The sequence below is a fragment of the Ambystoma mexicanum genome, chromosome 6p (genome assembly GCF_040938575.1).
Source record: "Ambystoma mexicanum isolate Mex_15411 chromosome 6p, UKY_AmexF1_1, whole genome shotgun sequence".
Taxonomy (NCBI): Eukaryota; Metazoa; Chordata; class Amphibia; order Caudata; family Ambystomatidae; genus Ambystoma; species Ambystoma mexicanum.
The window spans coordinates 496,198,819-496,220,582 of record NC_090935.1 but is presented as its reverse complement, the minus strand read 5'-3'; the positions used below and the strand labels follow the sequence as shown (position 1 = coordinate 496,220,582).

Genomic DNA, 21,764 nt, shown 5'->3' with positions numbered 1-21,764 from the left:
TTTGGGCTTTCTCCCAGGCCCCTGTTTCGGCCTGTGTCCATCTCCGGAGGTCTTCCCACCATGTTACTAAACACGGGGCCTGGGGGCGTTTCCAACACATGGCGATGCGTCGCTTTGCAAGAATGTACATTAGGTCTTTTAGCTTGTTCAGTGGTTTGTTCTTCCGGTTCCTGGGGTATCTTCCCAGAATGCATGCTGTGGGCGTATGCACCTCCAGGGTGACGTCCGCCTCAGCCACTTTGGTTTTGATTAGTGTCCAGAAGGTTTGTATTGCGGGGCACCCCCAGAACATGTGGGTCATATCTGCGTGGGGTTCGTTACACTTGGGGCATCCCCTGCTGTTGGCTTCGTTGAATCTGGAAATGATAGCCGGGGTGAGGTATGCTCTGTTTTTATGTAAAACTGTATAAGCTGAAATCTGGCGTTTCTAGATACCTTTTTGTGGTATCTTGTAATGGATTCCCACTCAGCTTCTTCAAATTGCTGTCCAAGTTCCATTTCCCACTTTGCCTTGCACTTGAGGCTGTGCTGGGTAGTACTGTCTAGCAACGTTTCGTAAACCCTGGAGGTCTCGTGGCCCCCTTCCGCCGCCGCCAGCAGGCTCTCGATCCTTTCATGTCCTGTGTCCAAGTTTTCTACAGATGGCCAGCGGGCAGCAACCCTCTTCGCTACAGCATTGTGCAGAAGGAATTGACCCGTGTGTAATCCAGAGATTTCCTGCAGTTCAGCAAATGTCAGGATGCCCTGGTCATCCACTAGGTCCCCCAGGGTGGCAACGCCGCACAGCTCCCATGTGTCTTATTGTTTTCCGACTCCCTGGTCTGTCTACCATGAGTGCAGCTATCGGGATCTGTGGGGAGTATGGGTCTTTGAGGCTCATAGATTTACTGGCTCTCTTCCAAATCTGAGTTCCAAGTTGGACTAAGTATGGGTATTGGTGTTTTTGGCATGGTTCGACCCACAGCAGGTCTCTCAGTAGCGATTGGGCGATGCTTGGCTGTAGCAGGTGGGTGTCTGTAGAAGCGCCATCCGCCATCCACTGGATCACATATTTTAGCTGTCCGGCCAAATAGTAAAGTTCAAAGTTGGGGACCCTCAGGCCTCCCTTGTCATAAGGTCTTTGCATCGTGCCCAGGGCCACTCTGTGCCTTCCTTCCTGCCACAGGAATTTTCTGCAGAGCTTATGTAGGTCGTTAAAGAATTGATGTGGGATGTTTTATGGCACGTTGGTAAGATGGTAAAGAAGCCTAGGTAATGCTACCATCTTGAGCAGCCCCACCCTGCCAGCCACCAAAAGCGGCAGCCTGCCCCAAAAGTTCATTGATTTCGCTAGGCCTTCCTTTGCCCTGACTGTATTAAGGGTGTGTTCCGTTTTAGGGTCTCTGTGAATCACAATGCCCAGGTATTTAAAGGAGGTGGGTTCCCATTTCAATTCTAGTGTAGGGAGCTCGTCGGCTGCAAGCTCGCTCAAGGCCGCCAGGGGGAACAAGCAGGATTTGCTACGGTTGATGTGGATGCCAGTGACTCTGTGAAACCCCTCCAGGGTCTCTAGAATGTAGGGCAGTGTGTGTTCAGGGTTCCTCAGAGGAGCATATTGTCTGCGTACATAGAGAGCAAATGGGATACACCGTCTATCTCGATGCCTACGTCTCCATATTCCTGTCTGAGGTATGCTGCTATGGGTTCGACGGCGAGGATGTATAGCATGGGGGAAAGGGGGGCAACCTTGTCTAGTACCTCGGGATAACCTCCATTTGTCCGAATAAGTTTTGTTGGTGCGCACTCTGGCCTCTGGGTTAGTGTAAATGAGTGTAACCCATTTAATAAAGCTAGGCCCCATCCCCATTTTAGACAAGGTAGCTAGGAGCCACCTCCAGCGAACCGAGTTGAATGCCTTTAAGGCGTCCAGAGACGCTACTGCGCATTTCTCTCGTCTACCCTCGGTACTGTAAATGACATGATGTAGTTTGCGCAGGTTTTCCGTGATGGTTCTGCCCGGCACGTACCCTGTCTGGTCCTGGTGGATCAGGATCGGGATGGCACTGCGCAACCTCATGGCCAATATTGCTGTCAGAATCTTGCTGTCCACATTTAATAGGGACAAGGGCCTGTATGACCCACAGTCTGTGGCATCCTTGTTGGGCTTTAGTAGTGGGATGATGGTTGCTTCTCTCATGGTGTCCGGGAGGTAGCCTAATTCATACGCCTCATTGAACACCTGGGACATTAACGGGGCCAGTGTATCTACGTAGGTCTTATAGAACTCTCCTGGGAGACCGTCTGGTCCCGGTGCTTTCCCGGAGGGCAGCGATCTGATGGCGGTCGCTACCTCCTCAGGGGTGACAGGGCCTTCCAGGGACTCTGCCATTTGTTCCTCGAGGTGTGGCAGCCTAATGATGTCTAACACATCCTCTATTGCCATGTCAGTGGGGGGTGAGGGGTCAGTGTATAGCTTCTGGTAGTATTCTGCAAAAGTGCGGTTGATATCCATTTGTGAGTATGTTTCTAGCCCTGCTGCGTCCCGGATTTGGCAGATGGGTTGTCTAGGGGCCTCTCGTTTATATAGCCATGCTAGCAACTTCCCAGGTTTGTCGCCTAGGGCATGGCTTCTTTCAATGTGCTTGGCATAGCTGAGCCTCCCGAGCGCCTCCCAGTGCAGCAGGCAGGCCTGCTTTAGTTCAACCGCTCTTCATATTTGGGCAGGGTCTGATGAGGCTGCAGTCTCTAGGTGTTGTAGCTCGTCTTCTGCATGCGTCAGTTGGGAAGTGATGGATATTTGGGCGTCCCCTGCGGCGGCTATCATGTCCCCCCTTATCACTACTTTGTATGCCTCCCAGGCAGTGTTGATATGCTGGACACTGTCTATATCTATCTGCCAGTAGGCGGATGTGCATTGCCCTATCTGTAAGGACTCTCATTCCTATGAGGAACTCGCTAGAGTGCCCAGCATATGAGACTTCCTGCTAGGAAGAATAATGTAACCTTTTGAAATGAATACGCTGTTACACTTGTGAAGGGTAGAGCTGGAATCAACTCTAGAAAAGTAGCTACTGCAAGTCTCAACTGAGAAGAGCAAAGCTAAATACACTGGTTAGTACCCCAAGTCAGAACAGTACCTGCGGTTAGAAGTGGTCCAACTGGTGGCAGCAATGCTGAGCCTGGGTTCCTGGGCCACAGTCGTGGGGACAAGAGGGAGGACTCCTGCGGCAGCAATTCGGAGGTCAACGGCAGCTACGGCCTCTTTTCGGGTCAGCGGCACTTAGCGGTTTTAGAGCTCTGTAAACGGCACCACTGTGGATCTTTGATACCGGTTGGGCCTCCTTCACTCGTTGAGTCCTCGGAACTCAAGCTCTGGTCGTCCTGCTTCTGGAGGGTCCTGCGGAGGCTCCTGGAGCTTCTGGCCGGATCACAGGCATTGCAGTAGACTATGGATTTCTCTACCCCTGGCACTCGGTTCCTGCAGCAGCAAAGAAGTACAGCCAGTCGGGGAATGTGGTCCAGAGGAGTTCATCTCGGGGGTTAGTTGGTCCCACTAACCCAAGGGAAGTAGTAGTCCCTTCCGGAACTTCTCTTGTCGATCAGCAAAAGGGAGTTTCAGCACAGCAGCAGGGCTTCACTGGGCAGTTCAAAGGTCCGGGAGTATGCAGCAAGCTTTGTTCACGGTTTCTTCGTCCGGTTGTTCTTACCAGTGGTCGACTGTCTTCAATCCCAACACCGTCGCCTTTTTAGCAGGTTTCTCCTATTCATGCACAGCCTAGCTGTCACAGCAGGGTGGCTGTCCTGCAATCACAGCCAGCCAATCAGAACTGGGTGCATACAGGCATCTGTACAAAGGACAGGAGTTTAGATTCGGGAAACTCCCTCACTTCCTGCCCTTCGAGACACACTGGAACCAGTCTCTACTTTCAGTACTGAAGCCTGCCAACGGCAAAACGAACATAGGGCTCAAACCTGGCTTGGCGTGCAGAGTAAAACCCAAGAAAGACCTCACTAAACTAAAATGGCGAAAAAGACCAGGGCCTTTTTGACAAAATGGTTACCCATGGGTGCTATACTGCACCTGAGGATTGAGCCTGCTGTAGAAAAGCACCATAGTAGGAAAATTAAACCACTGCCACCTGCCATTTTAAAGTAGTGAGGGTAACATAACAATGTTACATGAGTAGGTCGGATAAGGGGCTACTAAGTAACCCCCCCACCCCCAGCACTCCACGTAAGATGTGTGCTTGACCTACAGAGAGAAAAGGCAAGTAAAGTCAATTTCACTTTATTATTATTGGGAACAGTAGTTCACACAAGAAAAGGTATTTAAATCTTGGGAGAAATCTAAAGGATTTCTGTGTCACTGCACTGAAAGTAGATGCCTATGAAGTTTGTCAGACTCCAAAAACAAAGGAAACATATAATCCAAATCAGGTCATAACATGAGAGAGTGAGAAAAAGGGCTCACTCACTCCAGGGTTAGCATTTTAAAAAGGCCAGCAAAAAAGCTGGGAGTTCTCTCAAGGTTAGCTAGAGAAAATTAAAAGTGGAGTCCCTAGGGCAACAGCACTTATTGCCAAAAATATGTCAAAGCGGATAACTTTAAAAAGACACTATGGAGAGTATAAGAAATGACACCCATAAATAGAGTAAAAGATTCTGGGGGTGTGCAAAAAGGTTCCCACTCAGAGGTATTAAGGGAAAAATAATCCACCAGTAAAGCAAAAAGTTCTGGGGTTCACCCAGGTCAGGAGATTTACCATTTTTATGAACATTGACCTAACCGAGGCAGGCGGGCAAACTGGGATCTGAGCTGATTTAACAAGCCATGACTGGAGCAGAAGGAAGTGGGGGCAAAAGGGCAAACACCTATTGACCCAACAAAGTGGAAACCCATACTATAGCCCTTTACATTTTGCAGTAAGCCCTTTTACACTGCCAGGTTTTGACTAAATGGGGCTGTGCTCTACACTGTAGAGGGATCTATAAGGAAACTGGATGCTACCATGCTTATGGAGGAGTTAATGTGACGTTAAGTATTGTTGAACTACAGTGTCTTCTCCTGGGTTAATGACAGTGGAATGGCATTACAGATTTTGTTTCTCTTTATTTGTTGCAAACGACTTAATTTGAAATATTTATAGAAATGTATACTATTTCTATGGCATGATTGTAGTTTCAGGTTTGAAATACCATAATTGTTTCTTTGTTGTAGGCACTTTATGAACTTTTTAAGTGTAGCTTCAATGTAAAGGAAGCGGTTCGGAGATACTGCTGCAGCGGAAAGTCTGAACGAGGTAATCTATTTTTGTCAATACATTTGTGCTAGCATGTTTAAGGCCTCAATTGCCTCACTACGGGCATCAGAAAGACAGTGGAGCAGCTACTCATTTGCTACTTTTAGGAAAGATTTTGTTGCTTTCCATCCATAGTGATCAATATGACATGCAACCTTTTTCCTATTGTTTGCCTGCTCACCAGACTTTTTGGAGGTATTTAAAGCCCTCCGTTTTACTTCCTTTGTTTTCTCTCTTATGGAGCAACATGAACAGTTCCGAAGGCCATCCGTAATGGACGACTGTCTCACTTGTTGTATTTCTTGTGTTTTCTAACCTGCACACATCACCTTAAAGTACAGTTATGATATTTTATATGCTTAGAACTTTTTCTTTTGAAACTAAGTTGTTACACTTACAATGGGTGCAGGAAAGGCTGGTGGCAGCAGATATTTTCTACCGTTTTTTAAAACTTTTTATGGCATTATGCAGTACAATGCAACAGTTTAAAAAGTACCATAAGCTCCAAAATCGTTGTGTAACAAGCTTCTCCATCATGGGGGTCTGGCATGGATTCACATGCTCATAAATATTCCCTGTTGTCAGGCCGGGAATCCTCTGTAAGAAAAATGTTTCACTCTCAAACTGTAGTTCTCCTCTTAACCAATCACTGAGCACTGTGTCATTCTGCCCCCAGCCCATGACCGCCCTCTCCGTAAACCAGCCCGTCCTCTGGCAGCCATCTTCACATTTTTACAGCATATTCAAGTGTTGGGAGTCCTCGTGTTTTGCTCCGTGAGCGGATTTAAGTTTTGTGCGCTTTTTTGTTTCCTTTTTTTTAATTGTCAAGTAGAGCCTGCATGATCTTTCATATATCAGCTGACAAGCCGGGACCCGTTTTTTGGCGAATTTCAACGCCCCTCAAGGGCAGAATCGTTGCAGATTCATCGAAGAATCCAGAAGGCCATCGGCCTACTCAGCACTCCAGACCATGTCAGAGCAGGAGGGATGCTCCCTTGTCAAGCTCTGCTCCAGCTGCAGACTCCAGATCGTTTTTGTGGAGGAAGAACACCTTCAATGCCTCTCTCCATCCGGATCACAAGCAAGCGGACTGCAAAATCTGCCTCCGGTTCTCCAAGAGAACCGTGAAGGATAGTCACGTGGCTCAGCGCCAAGGCCTCTACCCCGTTATGGAAGCGGGGGCATGCCTCACCCAGGACCGGCCTGTCCCAAGAGTGAACCTCCAAGTCCTTTGAGGGTGCTCCATCCATGGGGGCCCAAGATGAGGCCAAGCACCGTGAGTCGGTTTCCGTTGGGGGCACCGCGCATCTGTTTCCCTCCCTCCATCGCTCCAGCTCCTCCTCAAAGAGGTAATCGGCGAAGCTTTGGAAAAAGCCAGAGAAACAAAGGTGCAGGAAAAGATGACCGACCTGCCCCAGAAGGCCCAGGTGAAGTAGTCTACGATCGAGCTGGTGGGGGGGGCCACCATCTCAAAGGCCAAGTGGGCTGACCCAGACAAGGTAGCCCTGTCAGTGCCCAGAGTAACTCTGCCCCCGAGACGGGAGGCATCAGCCAAGCCAGTGGCGAGGACACCGGAGAAGAGGATGCCATCCCCATTGGGGAGAATTCTCAAAAATGTGCTAATTCCCTTCACCTTAGAGACCCCCCCCCCCCCCCCCAACAACTTTGCTGGATTTTGAGCACTTGATTTTTTTTTTTATCTGGAGTGTGGGACCACTTTTCCCACTCTCTCATGTATTTTGATGTTTAACCTCAGTTTTTTCTTTTGTTATGGAGTATAACCAACTCCATAGGCATCCATCATCTTTTTCATTTGTCACACAGCACCCTCAGTGTAGTGACACAGGGAAGTCTTTCACGCTTTCCCAAGGTTTACATACCTTCTCTGGGATGAACTACTGTTTCCCAGAGTAAGTAAAGTGAAATTGACTTTACTACTCGTTTAAATTCCTAGACCCAGCACACCCTATCTTAGTATCCCCTGTGTCTAGATACTTGTAACAGTCAAATGTTAACCTTTTCTTTCAGAATGGCTGGTGGCAGTGGTTTTACAACCAACTACCATGATTTTTCCCGACCGCAAACTAATCATAGCTCCAGTAACGTTAAATCGCGGGAGCCATGTTTTTCAAGATGGCGCCCAGCCATTGTTGCTAAAATGGTTCCCGGTCTTCTTTTTTTTGCCATGTCATTGTGGAAAGGCCCTTCTAGAGTTTTTCTCTGCGCGCCAAACCAGGTTTGGCCTTTGTTCATTCGCCTTTGGTGGGCTTCAGGAGTGAAGACCGCCTCCTGGCTCAGTGGGAGGGAGGTGCCCGAAAACTCCCTGTGCTTAGTCTCCTAGGAGAGGACAGCCACCCTGCTGGGTGAGTGGCAGCTAGGCTGGAATGAATGGGAGAGAACTGAATAAAAGAAGAGTCTCTTGGCTTCGAAGGCAGAGTCGACCACTGGAACGAAGAAACTGAAGAAGAGCTTGAAGATGACGGCTGCTGAAACTCCTGGACCTTTGGTTTGCCCGGTGAAGCCCTGCTCCAGGTCCAAATAGCTGAGTTCACATCGACAGAGAAGCCCTGCAAGGACGACTTCTCCCTTTGAGTTGGTAGGACAATCAACTCTCAAGTAAGCCACCTGGACACCAATCTCAGAGCTGGTTGCGTTTCTTCCGAGTGCTGCAGGAAAACCTAAAGCCACGAGAGGGACACCAGATTGTGTGCGTTACTTGTAAGCTGGCCGAACATGGTTTGGAAGATCCTCGACTCCCACGACGTCAGACCGACTGGGCCCTCAGAAGCAAGGACAGTTCACCTTGACAGCCAGAACCAGCGTTGTTACCAGTGTGGTAGCTGAAACGCGAAACAGCCACTGAAATTGAAGTTTGCCAGTTGCTAGCTTTTGGCTGTCCCAGTGCAGTAGTCATCCGACGTCCTCCCTCTTGTACCCACAACTGAGGCCCATGAACAGCGTGATCTGCAGGAACTGCCGGGACCAGAAGTAATTAGCTGCCTTTTTCTTCTTTGTAAGGTACTGTAAAACAAGACAGAACTTACCTCTCAAGGTGAAAGTGCTTGAAACTTTTGCAACTCGCAGGCCTAATCAGCTTGTGACACAACCTATGATTCATCTTTTTACAAACTACTTCCAAGAACTTGTGCAGAGACTTTTCCGTTTAACTACCAGAACCGCTTTATCCTGTCCAAGACTGTAGCCCATTGACTTTGGTCTAGCCTGTTGAATTTAATTGACTCTTCTGGTGAACTCAAAGTATCTGCACTGTCTAAGAATAATTGTAAGCTTTCATGTTCTAATAACCTTTGCCTTTTACTCCTCTTGAAGTATTCTGAAATGGTATTGAAGTATATTTGTGTTTATTATAAAATTGCCTTCTACTGAATGTTTTATAACTGACGGATAAATTTATATGTAGTTATCAAAGAAACCTTGATTATAAGATGTTATTTGAACACCTGTGATTGTAGACATTTGTGGAACCTCATTACTGCTCACATTCCCCTCTTGAGATGAGCCTGGCTGCTCAACACGCTACCAAAACTGTGTAGTACAGACTTCTACCAAAGGTGGGTTTGCTTACACCTGTAGTCCTAGTTGTGTGTAGTGTTCCCAGAGGGTACTGCATACAAACTTTGCCTAACAATCCCTGAGCCCGATGCCGACTCCCTGGGGTACAAATAGAGGGGGGGCGAAAGGAAGCCTCCAGGGCACAGAGATTTCTTCCTCGGATGAGGGAGGGAACCAGGCATCAGTCCACACGATCCAGGAAGAAGTGGTGGACGACGGCAAAAATCCCGATGGGGACGATAAGGGAGATGCCGGCGGAAATGCTGACGACGGAGCGGAGCCCAATAGGCCTACCGCTCGACCCCTCCGAGGGATGTATCGCTGGACATCCTTTCGACCCAGCACACCCGGGTGTCAGATTCAGAAATAGATGCCATTGGCCCCGGACCAACCTCCAGCAAAAAAAAGTACAGCAGCTGACTTCTGTTCCTGAGCAGCTCTGCAGATCTCCCTATTCCTGGGCCTCGGTCGTGGGGAAAAGAGCGAGGACATCTGGGGACTCCTGCACTGCAATGGGACAGTCAACGGTCTCAACCGGCAATCTTAAAACAAGTGGCTGTGCAGTGTTTCAGCGCTTCACATCTACCACAAATGTCAACACTGCCATTCCTGGCTTTCGAGATGGACTTTCCTTGCTTCTGGGGTCCCGCACTCAGTTGAGGGGCTCGGTCAGTCCTGCTTCCTGGGAGTCCTGAGGATCTTCCTGGTGCTTTGGGCCAGCTTAAAAGCAATGCACACAATCTGGTGTTCCTCTCCCTGGCGTTTCGGTTTCCAGCAGCACCTCTTTGGAAAGTCAACCAGCTCTGAGAGAATGTCCAGATGCCTTTCTTTGGAGTTGATTGGTTCCACCAACTCAAGGGGAGAAGTCGTCCTTGCCGGGGCTTCTCTGTCGATACGAATTTGGAGTTTCAGCACAGCAGCAGAGCTTCACCGGACAAACCAACGGTCCAGGAGTTGCAGCAGGCGTCCTCCAAGTTGTTCTTCGGTTCCTTCGTCCAGTGGTCGACTCTGCCTTCCAAGCCAAAAGCCTCGCCTTTTATTCAGTTCTCTCCCATTCATTCCAGCCTAGCGGTCAGTCACCCAGCAGGGTGGCTGTCCTTGCCGGACAATCAGCCGGCCAATCACTGAGTGCATTTGGGTCTCCAAGGAGACTTAAGCAGAGGGAGTTTCGGGCACCTCCCTCACTTCCTGCTCACCCCAGAAACCTTGGAGCCAGAGGCGGGCTTCACTCGTGAATCCTGCCAAAGGCAAAGCGACGAAACCGGATTTGGCGGGCACTGTAAATCTCAAGAAGGACCTTTCCACAAAGAAATGTCGAAAAAAGAAGACAGGGCCATTTTGACAAAAATGACTCCTGGTGTGCTTAACTGCAGCTGCAGTAAATTCAATCAAGTCAATTTCACTTTACTGCTCTGGGAAACAGTAGTTTATCCCAGAGAAGGTATTTAAACATTGAGGAAATCTGAAAGACTTCCTTGTGCCACTGCACTGAAGTTGCACTCCTCCCCAATATACAAAAAAAACATTAATGTTGCCTTCATATTTTCGATGGACAGGTTTAGATGGAAAAGCCCTTTTACATGTAATAACCTGTCTATGCATTGGTAGACTATGCTTTGGTTTCGATGCTGTGGCATTTCGATGCTACAGTTTCAATGTAAAGACCTAAACCCTAAAGACCCCCTCTGGCGTCTGAGTGTCTGGGGTGGGCAGGTAGTGAGGGAGGTGCCCGAACTCCGTGTTTAGTCTCCTAGGAGACCCAAATGCACTCAGGTGTGAATGGCTGGCTGTCTGGCAAGGACAGCCACCCTGCTGGGCGAGTGGCATCTAGGCTGGAAGGAATGAGAGAAAACAGTTTAAAAGGAGAGTCTCCTGGACTGGAAAGCAGAGTAGACCACTGGAACGAAAGAACCAAAGACTAGCTGGAAGAGGACAGCTGCTGCAACTCCTGGACCATTGGTTTTCCCAGTGAAGCCCTGCTGCAGGTCCGGATTGCTAAGTTCATCTCTACAGAGAAGCCCCTTCAAGGACGACTTCTTCCTTGGAGTTGGTGGGACCATCAACTCGTAAGCCACCTGGATACCATTCTCAAAGCTGGTTAGGATTAACCAGGGGGAAGCACACCAGCTTGTGTGCTTGAATTACAGCTACTCAAACTGAAGTGACTCCATTTTGTCCGCGTTTTCCAACGATCCTGTGCGGTGCAGGAGTCCCCCGACGTCCTCCCTCTTGTCCCCACGACTGAGGCTCAGGAACAGTGAGATCTCAGGAACCATAGTCTTCAGCTGCATCTTTTGCTTCATACTAAGGTATTGTGCCAACCCGATTGAGAGAACGCTTCTCTCGCTCTGACAGTTTGTGGAACTTTCCCAATTTACAGGCCTAATCAGCTTGTGACCCAACATATGATTCTTTTTCGTACAAACTACTTTTGTTGTGAACTTTGGCAAAGACTTTACTGTTTACTTCAAGACCTGCTCTTTCCTATCCAAGACACCAGTCCATTGACTTTGGCCTATGCCTATGGAACTGAATCGAGCCCTCTAGTGAACTATAACGATTTGCACTGCCCAAGAAAGTATTTGGGATCTATTCTACTAATTTGTGCCTTTTTGCAGTGAGAGCAAGCAAGCTACACAAAAGAGCTAAGTACCCCTTAGTTCACAGTACCTTGAGTCTGATGAAAAGGTTCCAGCAGGCTTCTGTTCCTGTTGTAGTCTTGCAGATCCTGTTCCTGGGCTTCAGTCGTGGGGATGAGAAGAGGAAGTCTGTGGACTCTTGCACTATGATTCGAAGGTCGGCAGCAGCAATGGACGCAATTCAGATCAGCGTCACTTTGCGGTTTCAGCTACTCGCAAATAACACCACTGTGGTTCCCGGACACCTTGTAGACTTTCCTTGCTTCTGGGGTCCGACACGCTGAGATGGCTCAGGCTTCGTCAGTCCTGCTTCAAGGGTGTCCGAGGATCTTCCTGGAGCTCGGGGTCCAGCTTAAAGTTGATGCACTCGATTCTGGTGTTCCTGTCCCCTGGTACTGTCCTGGAGCAGCAAAGTACAGCCAGCAGAGAAAGGGGTGTTCCAGTTGAATTAGTCTTGGGGCTGATTGGTCCCACCAAGCCAAGGGGAGAAGTCCTTTCCTGGCTCATCTAGATTAGAAATTCGGAGCTTCAGCACTGCAGTAGGGCTTCACTGGGCAAACCAACAGTCCAGGAGGGTGCAGCAAGCTTTTTCAGTTTCTTCTTCGGTTCCTTCTTCCAGTGGTCGACTCTGCCTTCTTTACAAAAGAACTAACCTATTTATGCAAGTCTCCCATTCATTCGCAGCCTAGCTATCACTCACACAGCAGGTGGGCTGTCCTCAAAGGACAGCCAGCCAATCGCCTTTGGGTGCATTCCTGTAACCAAGGGGACTAAGCACAGGGAGTTTTGGGAACCTCCCTTGCTTCGTGCCCTCCCAGATACGCTGGAGCCATGGGCAGGCTTCACCAGTGAATTCACCAAGGACAAAATGAACAAAGGGACCAAACTTGGTTTGGCGCGCAGAGTAAATCTCAAGAACCACCTTTCCAACAAGAAATGGGATAAAGATCGGCCCCTTTTTGACAAAATCGGCACCCATGGATGCAATACTGCAGCTGCAAGAGCAGCCTGCTGTAGAAACGCACAATGATAGGAAAAAGTAAACCACTGTACGAGCCATTAATTGTAGAAAGGGTAACACAAATATTACTTGAGAAGGTAGGCAAAGTGTGTGCTGGGTCTACAAAGAGATGAAGGTAAGTAACGTCAATTTCACTTTACTACTCTTGGAAACAGTAGTTTATCCAAGAGAAGGTATTTAAATCTTAGCAGAAATCCCAAGTATTTTCCTGACACTGCAGTGTGTGCTGTGTCACAATGTAAATAGGTGATGCTTATGGAGTTTGTCAGACACCAAAAAAGAAACGGGACTCAAATCACATAAAAATACATGAGTGGGAAAAAGGTTAACTTTCTCCAGGATGAAAATAAAAGTCCCAAAATCAAGCGAAAGAGCTGGTGGTCTCTAAGGTAGAAGGGGAATTGGCACAGAAATAATTCTCCCGAACAAGGGCTGTCTACCCTCGGGCGGATAAACTTTTCGTCCCTCTCCATCTGACCATATGTATATTCGAGGTCATGCCACACCGGTCTCTCTGGTCGTTGCAGCCACCAGAAAAAGGGCAGGCGTGCCACTGTCCACGGCGGAGGCTCACCCATATAAAGACTGCAAAAAATTCTATACCCTCAGCAAACGCATTACCACATCAGCACACTGGACACTGCTGAAAATGCGATACTCTGGCACATGGAACTCTCCTCAAGAGACCAGACTGGCTGAAAAATTCAGTCTTCATGCCGGAGACTCAAGCCTCTGTTTGGGAGAATTCTCATAAATATGCTAATTTCCTCCACCTTAGAGACCCCCAGCAACTTTGCTGGATTTTGAGGACTTGATTTCTTTTTTACCTGGAGAGTGTGACCCTTTTTCCCCACTCTCACATTTATTTTAATGTGATTTTATACACTGTTTCTTTTGGTTGTGGATTCTGACAAACTCCATAGGCATCATCTTTTACGTTGTCACACAACACCTTCAGTACAGTGACACAGGGAAGTCTTTCAGATTTCACCAAGGTTTAAATACCTTCTCTTGGATAAACTACTGTTTCCAAGAGCAGTAAAGTGAAATTGACTTAATATACCATTGTAACTTGCTTGACCAAGCACACACTATATTACAATAGAGTGCTGGAGGGGTTACCTAGTATCCCCTTTGTCTAGTTCCTCATGTAACATTTGTTATGTTACCCTTTTCTCACTGAATGGCTGGTGGCAGTGGTTTCTTTTGAACTACCATGGTGTGCCTTTACCACGGGCTGCGTTAACAGCTACAGTAAAGCACCCATGGGAGCAGTCTGTCAAAATGGCCCCCGGTCTTTTTTTTTTTTCTCGTCATTTCTTTGTGGAAAGGTCCTTGAGGTTTGCTCTGTGTGCCAAACCAGGTTTCGTCTCTTTGTTCATTTCGCCTTTGGCGGGATTCACGAGTGAAGCCCGCCTCTGGCTCCAGAGTGTCTGGGGTAGGCAGGACGTGAGGGAGGTGCCCGAAACTCCCTGTTCTTAGTCTCCTAGGAGACCCAAATGCACTCAGTAGTAATTGGCCGGCTGACTGCCAATCAAGGACTGCCGTCCTGCTGGCTGATTGACAGCTAACCTGGAGTTAATAAATTAAATAAAAGGCGAGTCTTTTGGCTTGGAAGGCAGAGTCAACCACTGGATGGAGGAACTGAAGACTAGCTTGAAGAGGGCACCTGCTGCAACTCCTGGACCGCTGGTTAGCCCGGTGATGCCCTGCTGCAGTGCCGAAACGCCAAGTTTGCATCGACAGGGAAGCCCCTGCAAGGACGACTTCTCTCCTTGAATTGGTGGGACCAATCCACTTCAAAGTAAGCCACCTGGACATCCATCTCAGAGCTGGTTGAATTTCCACAGAGTTGCTGATGGAAACTGTACAGCCAGGGAGAGGAAAACCAGATTGTGTATGTTACTTTTAAGCTGGCCTAGAGCTTTTGGAAGATCCTCCAGACTCCCAAGAAGCAGTACTGACCAAGCCTGAGCCTCCCTCAACAGAGTGCAGGACCCCAGAAGCAAGCAAAGTCCATCTCGACAGCCAGGAACCGCAGTGTTATTTGCGATAGACGCGAGGAGCTGAAACACTGAACAGCCACTGAAAGTGAAGTTTGTTGGTTGCGTGTTTTGACCGTCCCAGTGCATTGCTGGAGTCCTCAGACGTCCTCCCTCTTGTCCCCACGACTGAGGCCCAGGAACAGCGAGATCTGCAGAGCTGCACAGGAACGGAGGTCATCAGCTTCATCTTTTTCTTCATTTCTAAGGTAGTGTTAAGTCTGAGAGAACTTATCTCTTACTGTAGAGTGCTTGCAACTTCTACTCGCGTCTAATCAGCTTGTGGCCCTTCTTTTCATCAGACTCCTAAGAACTTGTGCAAAGACTTTTCCATTTACTTACCAGAAGTACTTCATCCTATACAAGACTTTTGCCCATTGACCTTGGCTTAGCAAATTGAATTGTATGACTCTTCTGGAGTATCCAAAAATATTTGCCTGCTTAAGAATATTGTGGTCTCTTGTTCTAATAATCTTTGCCGCTTACCAACTTCTAAAAAGTATTCAAAAGAACTGCGCATGCACGAGCCGCGCATAGACTTGGCTGCATCGGCTCTCGGCCTACGATATCCTGCCCCCCAGACTGCAAACCAGCCCCAAACCAAGTCTATACTGAGGCGGTACCAACAAGACAGAACCTGCTGCATTCTGGCGGAGAAGTGGGGCCAGAAGAGCACGAAACTGGTTGAAGACAGCCAGTGGAGTGTCGGCTGCCATTTTGGCTGGCGCAAAGAGCCACTCTGACTGCTGTCCCCAAACCACCATGACCCTCATGACCTGCAGGGCGAACTCTGAACAGAGGCGGAGAGTGTGCTGCTGAGGCGCAATCTGCAGGGAGAAGCAGCCGCACACTGACAATATGCCCGTGATTGCTGTTGGCACCACCTGTGATCCCTCCCGCGACGGACCAGGCTTCAGCCAAGAGGACAGGGGACGGCGCATGCCAACGGATTAAGGTGAGAGGCACCCGATTGCACATGCACCACCCTGAAACGGCGACGGCCTGCTTCCACACACCCCCCTGCCCCCGGGAGAGGTCACCCGTACGTGGAGCAGGATAACCACGAACCCGGGCGCCCCCTCCCCCCCCACCCCCAAGCAAGACTGCCTAACTGGAACAGGGCTAACACACGCCACATCACCCTGAGCTCGCAGTGAGAAAGGCCACTTCTTCCTCCACAAGACTGGAAATAGGCTTCAAAGAAGCCAGCAGCAGGGCACTACCCCCGTGGACCGCTTCCAAGGGGATGCAGTCCCCCAGTGCACAGACCCCACACACTGTAGGGTAAACAGCCCCAGGTGACGGGCCCACACGTAGTACATATAGTGGAATAGGCTCTGGGGCTACTGCTAGAACTCGCAACCCTGACCTGGGAACGCTGTACCCCTCCCCACAAGGTGCGAGATGAGCACTCCGCACTGGTGGGCCCCCTGACAAGTCCACACATCTGCCATTAGCTCCTGTGTGACGGGCGACCCACCGCCTCTCCGGGGGTACAACACTGCTCACCTGCATTGCCGTATGACCTGCCTAACAGCAACAGTGTGCTAGCTAGAAGATCCCCAAAACACACGACCAGCATGAGCCAAGAGGACTAGGAATTGACCACTGCAGAGAAAGCCCACCCAGCACTGGAAACGCAGGAATCCCTCAGACTCTGTTCACACGCCGGAGATCACTACCCACGTGTGGGTACACCAGTAACCACCCTTTGTGGCTGCGGACCGCGCACAATGCCCTACTCTGCTCAACAGACCGACTTGGAGTGAGCGCCCCATCCACAAGCAACGGGGGGGAAAATCTCACTGGCACCTGAGCGACAAGAAGACCTGGTGGTCCCACCGCTAGAGCACAGGTCGGCACTGGAAAACAGGGCACACGCATAGCTCACAACACCGGGCTTCACCCAGTGCAACAGGACGACCCTAAGGAACAGCCACTGCTACAAAGGGGTCTACACCGGGCGGCGCAATGGGAAAAGACCAATCCAAAAGACAAACCCTCCAAAGCAAGATGGACCTCTATACGGTTGGGCCCCTCCAGAGCCCCCCAACCACAAACACTGAAAAAGAAGGGTCAGAAGAGGAAGAACTCAATGTCTCGCTGACAGATGTCATGAATGCCAGCCAGGAGTCGCGGACATCCCTTTAGGGGAAAATAGGGGGCCTAGCAACAGAGGTGTCCTTTCTACGGCAAGACCTCCACAACCTGTCCTCGAGAGTGGGAGAAACGGAACAAAGGATCTCCAACTCGGAAGACGCCATAGGACGGATAAGCAAACAGCTTGCCCCCACAACCCAAAAAGTAGCACAACTTGAAAATGAAGCCGTGGACAGTGAGGGTCGTGCGAGTAGGAATAACATTCAGACACTCCGAATTCTCAAAAGAGAAGAGGGCCCCAGCGGCAAACTCTATCTGGAAGATTGGCTGGCTGACATATTTGCACCCAAAAATTCTCCAAGTTCTTCTCCATAGAATGTCCCCATAGAGTTCCAACTGGACGCCCCATGCCTGGCGCTCAGCCACGAACAATAATTGCAAAACTCATGAATTTCGAGGATTGAGACCCACTCCTTCAAATGCCCGCGCCTCTGGTCCATCATGTACAACGTCCATAGGGTCGGCTTTTACCCAGACTACACCAGGGAGGTCCAGAAGGCTCGCAAATCCTTCAAATATGCTCTGTTCTTCCCAGCGCTGCTCAATGTGCACCATGAAGGAACCACCCATCTGTTCATTCGCCAAAAGAAGCCTGGGATTGGATAGAAACCCAAATCCTAAACACGCCAGAATACTGAAGATCCCCAAGAGGAAACCCGAGACAGATACTGGGCAGGGCTGACCCTCCACCACAGCAAAACCCACAGGACTGCAACCACTCTACAATGTCACAAGACAGCCTGGTCAGAGAAGGGACTTAGATGAGAGCCACCGCAAGAATTCCGCTCTCAAGGACATCACACAATAAAAGGGACCACGCACTAGCGGCCGCCGGGGGAAGATGGTAACTGACTTGCAGTTGGAGTAAGCTCCCCGCTACCTCTGAGAATGTCTTGGTTTCAAGTTATGCGCCCAGTTGGCGCACAGTTCGGGCTACAGGTGCTTCTAGTTTGGGGCGGGGGATTACAAGGAAGGACAAAGGGAGGTTGGGCTTACTACAAGGCAGCAGATGCAGCAAATATCCCAGTTAGGCATCTCAGAGAGCACTCCAACACAGCACACGCTCAAATTTACAGGTGTAATGACAACACCTGAACACTGTTTACCCAGCAGGAACACTACTTCTCCAGCATGGGGTCTGGCATGGATTCACATGCTCATGAATATTCCCCGTCGTCAGGCTGGGAATCCTCGGTAAAGAAAAAAACAGTATCAGTTTCGTTTCTGATCTGTCTTTCGTAGTAATAACCAATCACTGGTCTCTGCGTCATACTGACCACAGCCAATGACTGCCCTCTACCTAAGCACCGCCTCTGGCAGCCATCTTCAGATTTTTACCGCACGTTCATGTGTTGGGATCCTCGTGCTATTGCTCTCGAGCGTTAGTGCTATTTTTTTCACGTTTTTTCTCAAAAACTTCGTTTTTTCGGTCAAAAGAGCCTCAAGCTCCACCGACTCTCCATCCGATCAACGGGGACCCGTGTCGGATTAGTCTGCGCCCCTCAAGGGTGAAGATTTCGTCGAGCTACGCTTTTGGAGGACTCCAGAAGTTTCTCAGGCCCGGTCATGGCCCAGGAGAAGGGAAGCTCGACGCCCGGAAAGCTGTTCAGGGTCTGCCCTGGATGCCAGCTGCAGAACGTCTTCAAGGAGGACGAACACTCTTTTTGTCTTTACTGCCTACATGAGGACAAGACGCACATGGAGAAGGACTGTGCGTTTTGCGGCAACATGTCGGAGCGGACCATGAAGGACCGCCATCAACGTCTCGCCAACTGGCTGGAAGGGAAGAGCCCGTCCGGCGAGAAGAAGAGGAAGAAATCCGAGCGGTCTTCTAAGACCTTTGAGGACGCCCCGGCGACGGGGGTCCAACATAAGGCCAAGCACTGCGAGTCCGCTGGCACCAGGAGCGCCGAACGGTCGGGCTCTAAGGGCGCCAGGCTGGGTGCACCCTCCCCGGCACCACCAACCACGAGCCAACGCTCTGGGTCGGGTAAGAGGAAGGCCGAGCACCCGGCGAGGCTCCTGGAGAGGCCCCGGTCGAGCTCGAAGGCGGAGGGGGGAGCGAGGCAGTGTTCCCCCCCCTCAAGGATAAGGCGGTGAGCGCACCTAAGGTGGTGAAGGCCTTAATCCATCCGGCCAAGCCCTCTATCGAAACTGTCGCGGCGGCCCTGGCTCAGCCTGTGGAGGCTACACCAGTGGTGGCGACCTCGGGGCTCAGTCTCCCTGCCACCTCGGAGGGAGTCCTCTTTTGTGCCCATCGATAGGACCCCCGTGAAATCCCCCGTGGGGAAGAAAAAGGGGTGGCAGGGCGTCGTCGTAGATTCGGCCTCAACCTCGGAGGAGGAGCTGGTCGAGGTCTTAAGCCACGGCCTCGGCGTGGAAGAAGACCGGCCCGTCGGGATGGATCCCGACGCAGGTGATGACGACATCGTCGAGGGTACCGACGGGGCCCCTGATCGCCCGTCGGATTCCCCTCCGCCAGCGCCGCGAGACAACTCGGCGGCCATTTTGTTGGCTACACAGTCCTTATGCTCAGAGATAAGGACGAGACTACCGTTGCCGACGGAACCTCTCCCGTCGGGGGACCCAGAACCGGGACCTTCTGGGGTTCCCCCTGCCAAGAAAAGAAGGATCCACCCTCCGCCTCCTTTTCAGCCGTCGCGCCCCTTCCAGCCCTCCTCCCCGTCCACCTGAGGGGATGATACGGGGACTGACACGGCAGCGACGGGTACGGACGACGAGGTATACGACGAGGATGTACCGTCGTCGCCTCCCACCAGGGCTTCTCCGCCCAACGAGATTGGATCGTTCCACTCCATGATCACCAGGGCATCCGAGCTTTTCCAACTCTGCCCTGAGGAGAAGAAGGAAGGTTTCCTTTATCAGCGGCGCGAGGCCAAGAGGAAGACGGTCCTCGCAGTGCCTCTATTGGACGACATTTGGGATGAGGGCCTCACCCTCCTCAAGAACCCTTCCACGATGCCAGCTAGAAGAGACCGGTACGAGAAAAAGTACCGGGTCCCGGACACGGCCCCCCTGTGCCTCCGGGCGCAGCCTACCCCGGACTCCGTCATCTCCGCGGCGGCCAGGAAAAAAGCGGGGGGGGTGCGGCCTCCACATCGACTTCCCGACCGGACGGCGAGGGAAAGAAATTGGACGCTATGGGACGCAGAGTCATCTCGTCTGCAGCGACGACGATTAAAGCGGCCAACGCCTTGGCTATCCTGGCCCGCTACGACAGGGAGCTCTGGTACAAACTGGCTCCCCTGCTGGACTTCTTGCCGGACGACAAGAGGGCAGAGGCCCCGGAGATCCTGCAGGAAGGTGAGGTGGCTTCGGACCACGCCATTACCGTTGCGACGGACATCGCCGACACTGGGTTCCGCCAGTTGGGCAACGGCGTTTGCCTTAGGCGGCGTGGATGGCTCAAGGCTACGGACTTCCATCAAGACGTTCAGACCAGAGTCCTGGACATGCCCTTCGATGGGAACAACCTGTTTGGGAAAACAGTGGACGATTCCCTTCAGGCCATTAAAGCGGACACCGAGACGGCCCGGGCCCTTGGAGTTCTGCAACAACGACGGACGCCCTTTCGGAGCAGCGGAGGCAAGGGCGCCTCCAAAGGTTCCGGCGGCGGTTTCTCCACCTACCGTCAAGCCGCCCGCTCGTCGTCTCAGGAGGCCTACAGTGGACGAGGCAAGTCTGGCGGACCCCGCCGTCGTCGCCAAGGAGGTCAAGGTGGCAAAGCCTCGTCCAAGCAGGATTGAACCGGCCGTGGGGTTGGGCCCCCACCGAAGCACCCCGGTGGGAGGCCGGCTGGCGAGCTTCGTCAGCGTGTGGGAGTCCATCTCCACTGACCGTTGGGTGCTGGACGCCTTGGCCTGGGGCCACGCGCTCTAGTTTCAAAGAAGGTGTCCGCGCGTCCCCCCCGTGGCCAGGAAAGAACTTCACGTCCCTCAACTTCTCCTGGAGGTAAAGGCGATGCTCAGGAAGGGCGCCATCAAACTCGTCCCAAAGAGGCTTCGGGGCTCCGGAGTTTACTCGAGATACTTCCTCGTGAAGAAGACGACGGGGGGATGGCGCCCCATCCTGGACCTGCGACGTCTGAACAAGTTCATCAAGGCGCAAAAGTTCCGGATGGTCACCCTCCAGCACGTCCTGGGTCATCTGGAGGAAGGAGACTTCCTGTCGTCGTTGGATTTGGAGGATGCCTACTTCCATATTCCCATCCTAAAGGGGCACCGAAAATTCCTCAGGTTTGTGGTCCAAGGGCGTCATTACCAGTTCAAAGCCCTCCCCTTCGGACTACGGTCGGCACCCAGGGTGTTCACCAAGTGCCTCGCACCGGTGGCGGCGCAGCTGCGCCGCGAAGGGATCCACGTCTACCCCTACCTGGACGACTGGCTCATCCGAGCCAAGACGAGGGAGCTCGCCGTGGTTCATACGGCAAGGACCGTCCAACTTCTCACGGACTTGGGATTCTCCGTGAACTACGCCAAATCCCACCTGGTACCCGCGCAAGACGCTCTGTTTCTGGGAGCGAGGCTCAACACAGTGTCCCTTCTGGCCTCCCCGTCGGAGGAGAGGACCAGGACCATCCTGGGCAAGGTGCAGCGGATGTTGGTGGCCGACGCGGCCAAGGTGAGGTCCATCAAGTCCCTCCTCGGAATGATGTCTTCCTGCATCTACCTCATTCCCATGTGCAGGCTCCGGATGCGCCCGTTGCAGGAGTTCCTGGACGCGCGCTGGATCCAAACGACGGGCAGCTTCGAGGAAAGGATCACACTCGACGAGAGTTTCCGACGAGCGATCCGGTGGTGGGGCACCCGCGCGCATCTGACGGCGGGAATGGACTTCCAGACCCCAGCCCACCAGGAGACAGTGACCACGGATGCCTCCCTGGAAGGGTGGGGAGCGCACACCGAAAATCTGCATTCAAGAGGCCTTTGGCTCCCGACGGAGAAATCCCTACATATCAACGTCCTGGAGCTCCGTGCAGTGTTTTGGGCCCTCAGGTCCTTCCTTCCGTCGCTCAAGGGCAAGGTGGTGA

At 51.4% G+C, this 21,764-nt stretch overlaps 1 protein-coding gene across 4 annotated transcripts in view; it reads left to right on the top strand.

Moving 5' to 3' along the window:
- The window catches only part of MIER3 (MIER family member 3), a 465,034-nt gene that overhangs the window by 209,624 nt on the left and 233,646 nt on the right, over window positions 1–21,764 (top strand). For all 4 annotated transcript variants that reach the window (XM_069627312.1, XM_069627309.1, XM_069627311.1 and 1 more), the window contains exon 10: window positions 5,198–5,279. In XM_069627312.1, the coding sequence (XP_069483413.1) occupies window positions 5,198–5,279 (82 nt within the window). The remainder of the gene's footprint in view (window positions 1–5,197; window positions 5,280–21,764) is intronic.